At 32.8% G+C, this 6,845-nt stretch overlaps 1 protein-coding gene across 1 annotated transcript; it reads right to left on the bottom strand.

Annotated features, from left to right (window-relative positions):
- Positions 1-1,829: 1,829 nt before the first annotated feature.
- Positions 1,830-6,826, bottom strand: LOC128190918 (3-oxoacyl-[acyl-carrier-protein] synthase, mitochondrial-like). The gene is made up of 5 exons (XM_052863163.1): positions 6,536-6,826; positions 4,738-4,920; positions 4,285-4,442; positions 3,856-4,007; positions 1,830-3,572 (listed from the first exon to the last, which is right to left on the bottom strand). The coding sequence occupies exons 1-5, from the start codon at positions 6,681-6,683 to the stop codon at positions 2,927-2,929; spliced, it is 1,287 nt and encodes a 428-aa protein (XP_052719123.1). The 5' UTR covers positions 6,684-6,826; the 3' UTR covers positions 1,830-2,926.
- Between the last annotated feature and the right edge of the window lie 19 nt (positions 6,827-6,845).

The following is a 6,845-nucleotide window of genomic DNA, read 5'->3' as shown; positions in this document are numbered from 1 at the left end:
ATATATATATATATATATATATATACTGAACTATATGAAATATGTTTTGTTATTTTATATTTACTAACTTTATTTTTTCTATCTATTTTTGCATGTACGTTTCCAAGTTTAATGGATTGACGATCCGCCCAAGGTGCAAAATCCAACTGTCAATAATTTGAAATCTGGGTGCCAAAGGACAATGTTTACATCTCACAAACATTATGCCAAGTGACTGAAAACATTTCATGAACTATGTGATCATACGAACACTGTGTTTCTCCATCAACAGTGATTATGTGTACTTGCAAAAAATTTACAAACAGTGGACACGGTGAACAGTGTTATTTTTGTGAACTGTATATGCATGACATTTGTAGTGAGATGTTGTTTCAATTTGCATCTATACAACTATAAACGACGGTCATGTAAAATATTGTTGGCACTGATACTATTTTTAAATTTTGAGCACCAAATTTGTATGGGCGTGGAAGTGATTAATATAGAATTTTTATATTATTTCATATTTGATTGATAAATATTCATAGTATTCATTGATTTAAAATGTCTTATTTCTTATATCTAGTGCAAGGTCGATTGTTATCTAACTTTTGGGTCAGTTGTGAGATATTGTTGATCTTTATTTACAAATTGTGTACTCTAGGTGGTCGCTATTGAAAGACGATCAACATATTATCTGATTTTTGATTACATCTAAGTATTGGGACCAAGCACTAGGGTTATTAATTAATTCATCATTTTTATGTACGTGATCACTGTTTGAGTAAAGATAAGAATGTTAAATTTTCATAAATTTTATTATTATAGGCCTTTGCTGATATTGGTGTTATGAAATAAGAAATTAGAAATTTGGTAATGGGTTAACTTTTAATTATGATTATGAAACAGTGATCACAGAAGGACCACATTCGGTCAAGTTACATGGGTACTAAGTAAGTTAACAAGTTGTGGAAACGTCATGGAAACCGGTTCTGGGGTATAAAATGGCCATGCGAGCCCTGACAACCTCATTTGCGGTTTGTTGAAATTAAAAGTATAAAACCATACAACTTGTTTTCTTTTAAGGTACGTATGTGTAATTCTAATCATATTAGCGTTAGTATTATTATTTATAAGTAAACGCAACGTAGCTGCAATAATTTGAAATTAAAATGTTATTATTTATTTTTCAGGATATTTTGATAAATTATTTGAATAATTGTTATTCATTAATTTGTTTATTATTTTTAATAATGTAGAGTTGCGGTTTCTTGTCATTAAAAGTGTAAAACCATACAACTTGTTTTCTTTCAAGGCCAAGATATAGAGGCTGAAAGCAAGATATACGATCCATTACCCTCACTAGCCAAGAATCCCCGCAACCCACATCAAAACCTAATATACATGTCACAAGTACTTGAGTTTTCTGTCATAATCGCAAAACTTTCATAAGCAAGCTATTTAGAATTATATGGATAATTTATGATTAGAAACCTTTTTACAGCGATGTTTTTTTAACGTTTTAAAACAACTTGTTTTCACTTTATCTAGTATCTGAGGAATGATTTTAAGATTAAGATATAATTTTAACCTCTTAATCCATGCGGTGCTTTTACATCAAAGGTATTAAATACTGTTTCCAAAGTCCACGTGTCACATTGCTTACCTAAGTGTAATTGAATCTACATGTATTTAATTTAACATATAAAAAAAAGGTTTGTAAAGTTTTGCATACTGTACAGGCATTAATTTTTACCCTTAAAATTGTGCAGTTTCTACCGGATGAGCACATTATCTTACACGTACCTTTAAAATAATCCATTTCTATTTTATTATGAAATAATATAAACTAATGTATTTAGTTTTAATTCAATACAATGCAACAAAAATGATCTGAAATACATAATCTCCAAGAGAATAATGATGAGTTGAACTTTGTATTAGAATGCATACAAATCAATTTTAAACTTCACACAATGGCAATGGTCATACAATTACCGTTAGAAATTCTAACGAACTCGATTCTTAATAATAATAGTAAAATGTTAAATTTCAAAACGTGTTGCTGAAAATATATTAAAATTTACCATAAAAATTAGTAAACCAACTCGTTATTTTCTTCTGTTTGGTGTGTCTTTATGTAAACTACCAATGATGATTCATACAACAATTATATTTTTTGGGTCTGCGTCAATATATGCTTTCTTGTTTTCTCTTCGAACACGTTATTCCACTGCCAACGGGCCAACAAAGTCTTTTGAACGTTCTAAAATTAGCTTTTCACATCACGCACTAATGTATATTTCAAAAACGGGCGTTTACTGACCGACCCGGTCAGAAATCAATTAGAATTTATATTCAATACTTTTAAATGCGTTTGATTTAAACTGTGTAATTTGCAGAAAGTTTATAACTTTTGTAGCTTTTATGAGGTTATCATTACAGTTGGCAAGTGATCAATTCCAAAAAAGCCCCATGGGTTGACAACTTGTATAACAGATTTAATAAACACTTCTCAAATCGAATTCCCTAATCTTGACTAAATAATAGGCAACAAATAGGCATCCGCCTTTATGAAAATTTGATTTTTATACGATACAATATAAGAATTGGCTGAAATCGGGGGCAGATATTTGACCATACCGCACTAAGTCCTTTGTGCAAGTACAAAGTTTATTCTTTATTTTACTGTCAATTGTAATTCACTTGTAATTCTTAATATCATGATGCCATACATTTTGGAAAAGAAACTATTTTTAGCACTTTATAAAGTCTCTTGCATAGATCAGTTTTGCAGAAAACTAGCTAAAAGAATACCAATGCATGTAAATAAAACAGAGAAACAAAAACCTTTAATTTGATGTAGTAAAAGGTTGTAATAACAAACATCATTTTGCACACTATTTTAGGCAATCAACAGCAATACAAGTATGTCAAACATTAGAAATCAGACAGGATCACTAAATGACCTTATACACAGGGTCCCATTTGTCCCACCAAATCCAAATGAATTAGTTAAAGCTGTCCTTACATCAGCATTCCATTTCCGGGATACCAATGGGACATAATCGAGTTCCACTCCAGTGTCTGGTTGGTGGAGATTGAGTGTGGGCGGGGCCACTCCTGAGTGACAGGACAAAACAGTAATGACTGCTTCCACACATCCTGCTGCCCCCAGCATATGTCCCAGGGCCCCCTTTGTTGAGGACACTAAAGGTTTATGATTACACTCCTTAAATATCCTCCATATTGCTTGACTCTCAGCTCTGTCACCTAATGGGGTGGAAGTAGCATGGGCGTTGATGTACCCAATGTCCTCTGGGTTGACCCCTGCATCTTTAATGGCTGCCATCATGCACCTGTATGCACCCTGTCCATCTGCTCTTGGGGCAGTCATGTGGTGGGCATCACCTGATAAACCGTACCCTAACACTTCGGCATAGATGGATGCCCCACGGTTAATTGCATGAGACATTTCTTCCAGAATCAAGATTCCCGCTCCCTCTGACATCACAAACCCATCTCTGTCTTTGTCAAACGGACGAGAGGCTTCAGCAGGGCAATCATTGAACTTTGTACATAATGCTCTCATCCTAGGGAAAAAAATCGTGTATGATAAGCCATTAAACATGTAATATACATATAGATTATGCTTGAACATCTTACATACAATATATGAATCTAAAGCTTAAACAATTCAAATCTTCTACATATCATGATGCATGCTTAAAAATAAGTTTGCATATTTGAGGAAATTCAAAAACAGCTAACAATTTATTATATAACACCTAAATCGGAGGAATTGTTGTTTAATTTTCTGTAAAATGTGTCAATAAATTAATAACATTCCAATGCATTGATAATTCTGATCAATACCTTGAGAACCCTGCTACAATCAGGGGGTTAGGGCTTTCCTCTGCACTGCCTGCTACCATTACATCAGCCTCTCCTCTCTGTATGAACCTGAACGCGTCCCCCACAGCATGAAGACCAGTTGTACAAGCAGTGGATACTGCATGGTTAGGACCCTTAACCAAAAAAAAAAACTATCAAACAAACAATCGCGACGATGTAAAATTGGGACAATAGAAGTCAATTTATAAAATGAGGGTAGAAAATACTGAATTCAGCACTCAAATTAATAATCATTCAACATATCGATAACTACTAAAATGTTTTTTCATTAGATTACTCACTTTATACCAGGTACTTTTTATAAATATTTAAATTTGTTTACATTTGCATGCAAATTGGAAAATAAAACTCAGACTGGAAATAAATACAAGATTTTTTGAAATTACAAACCTGAAATCCATATTTTAAACTGACATGCCCAGCAGCCATGTTGATCAAAATTTTTGGCATAAAGAATGGATTCACCTCTCTATATCCTTTGTTAAACAATCTGTCAGCTGTTGTGTATATTTCCTTCATTCCATTCAATCCCATACCCACTGCCACACCTTGAATTTCACAAAAAATAAACACAATGTGAGCTGCTATTTATTGAACGGACCATAGATTGATATACTAGAATATGAATAGTGCAATTCTGTTTTTTATTCAAGAAATAAAATTGAGGTTATCTATCTAATGCTGATACAGTTTAACTATAGAATTTAATTAAATAATAAAAATTGTATTTATCTTTTTTTTTTTACAAAAACAATTCTAAATTATGTTTCACAATAAGCAACCTACATTACACATTCAGTATGATCTCAGATTTTGGTTTTACACTGCTTTGTTCAAGAGTACCCGTTTTTTCTAGTTGTTCTTGTGTGCAAGGTTTCCAGTTGGCATCTGTCAAAGCTTCCTCTGCTGCAGTCAGTGTATACAATATCCCTTCAGACAAATGTCTCTGCTCAGTTGCCGTAAAGAGATCGGTGACCCTCTCAGGAATATATCCTGCTATTTTACAGGGAATGCTTGGTGGGAACTCTGAAATGGGATATATCATTCTACATAGTTTAATAAAATTCAGATATTTTGACTATTAACTAAGAGTTAACACATGCAATGGGTGAAGAAATCATATAACATATAACGTTGCTTTTTCGGAAATAAAAGGTTTGTCCCGGGTAAACGTGTCCGGTTTTGTTCCGTCCCGGGTTCATAATATTTGGCCATAATTTTATTAAGGTCAAGATCTAGTAAATGATTCAAAACTGCCTTTTTGGTGCTAGAACTATTATGACGTCATAATTGATTGGTGAATTTTTTTCCCGTATTTTACGGCTTGAAAGGAATTATGTAGAAAATAAAACAATATTTTGACCTTCTATATTAAATCACAGGAAAAGTAATCCCGGTACCTATATTCTATTTGACATCATTTTTAAGAGGAGGTCAAGAGCTTGTATAATGCCGATTTTTGACAGACTGTAGGCATTCTAGATATACTTCATTAGTCAAAAAAGGACAAAACTCTGAAATTTGTTACTTTTATCCTTCATATTTCATAGAAAATGATTGTTTAAAACATGATTTTTCATTGTGTTTACCAAAAAATCAAGCCCCGGTACACACTATGAAACAAAGATTTTGTTATGAAGCATCTTTAAAAGAGTTTATATCTTGAATTTCATAAACCTGTAGGCGCCTTTTATTTACTAGATCTTGACCTTAAATAACATTTTTTTACGGAAATGTTGAATTATCTAAGTATTTAAACTTAAATAGCAATTATAAAATAAACAAGTTTCCAAATTCAACAATGTAATTCGCTTAATATCGCCGAAATGTGTAACCCGGGCTCACTACCCATTTTAGTCACCTGAAAATGAAAATGTGTAATAAATATTGAAAAACTCATTCTGTGATAATAAAAATTTCAGCGAAGACAAAACAAGCTGTAAAAAAGTATTCCTGCAAATTTCGTGCAGAACAAATGAGTATTTTTTAAGAAATCAACAAAAACCCGGTAATCAGTTTCAAAAATCCCGGCCCGGCCCGGGTTTCGCTACCCATTTTATACTCTGTCCCAAGATATTTTGGATTCACGTTTGGACGAATTTTAATAAAAATACACTTACCTGTGAAAGAAGTGCAATTGAAATAGTTGAAAGGGATATTTTCCAAGATAATTTCATTGACACATTATCATCTTTCACTAGAAAAAAATCACAGGAACGAAAACAGATTCCTTATGGAGATTTATAATGGGGAATGTTTACATCTTTTCTCCATTCGGAATACACTCGGAATACATCGCGCAATATTTCAACGTTATCATCCGGGCTTGCTGCAATGCAAAATCTCCGTAGACATAACATTTTTTAGCATTGTATTGAAACCTGATAAGCTAACAGGGGCGTTTTGACTGAAAAATCTTGGAAATTTTTCATACTTTTGAATGAACATCGTTTGGATCCTGAGGTATTTATAAATATCAAACAATTAAGCCAAACGTGAATCCAACATATCTTGGGACAGAGTATAGTCACACTCCATTTTGTTTGTTCTTTAATGAACTATCTATGTAGAAATGAAGTTTTATCAAATATTTGCTTAACGGCTGTTAAAATAAAAATTCGTTTTATTGAAGTTTACAAACCTTCATCCTTAATCCTTCGTATTCCACATCTATCTCCATTAATTAGACTGTTCCATACTTTGTTTTTTCCTATACCTAAACATGTAACAAGTCCTACCCCCGTCACAACCACTCGCCGGGCCGGGATAAGGCGAGCTGGTAGCGTCATTGTTTCATGTGTTCTCTGTTACTTTAGCATTGGGTATTAATAATTTACATTCTACAAACTAAAATGTTGTTCATTTTTTGTAATCATTGCATCGAAACATTTTTTGGTAGCTTTAAAGTCGGTTATTCAAAACTGGAAGCAGTCATTAGCTCTATAATAATA

This window comes from Crassostrea angulata, chromosome 6 (genome assembly GCF_025612915.1).
Source record: "Crassostrea angulata isolate pt1a10 chromosome 6, ASM2561291v2, whole genome shotgun sequence".
In the NCBI taxonomy this organism is placed as follows: Eukaryota; Metazoa; Mollusca; class Bivalvia; order Ostreida; family Ostreidae; genus Magallana; species Magallana angulata.
Note: the sequence above shows the minus strand (reverse complement) of the source record. Positions and strands in the feature narration are given on the sequence as shown.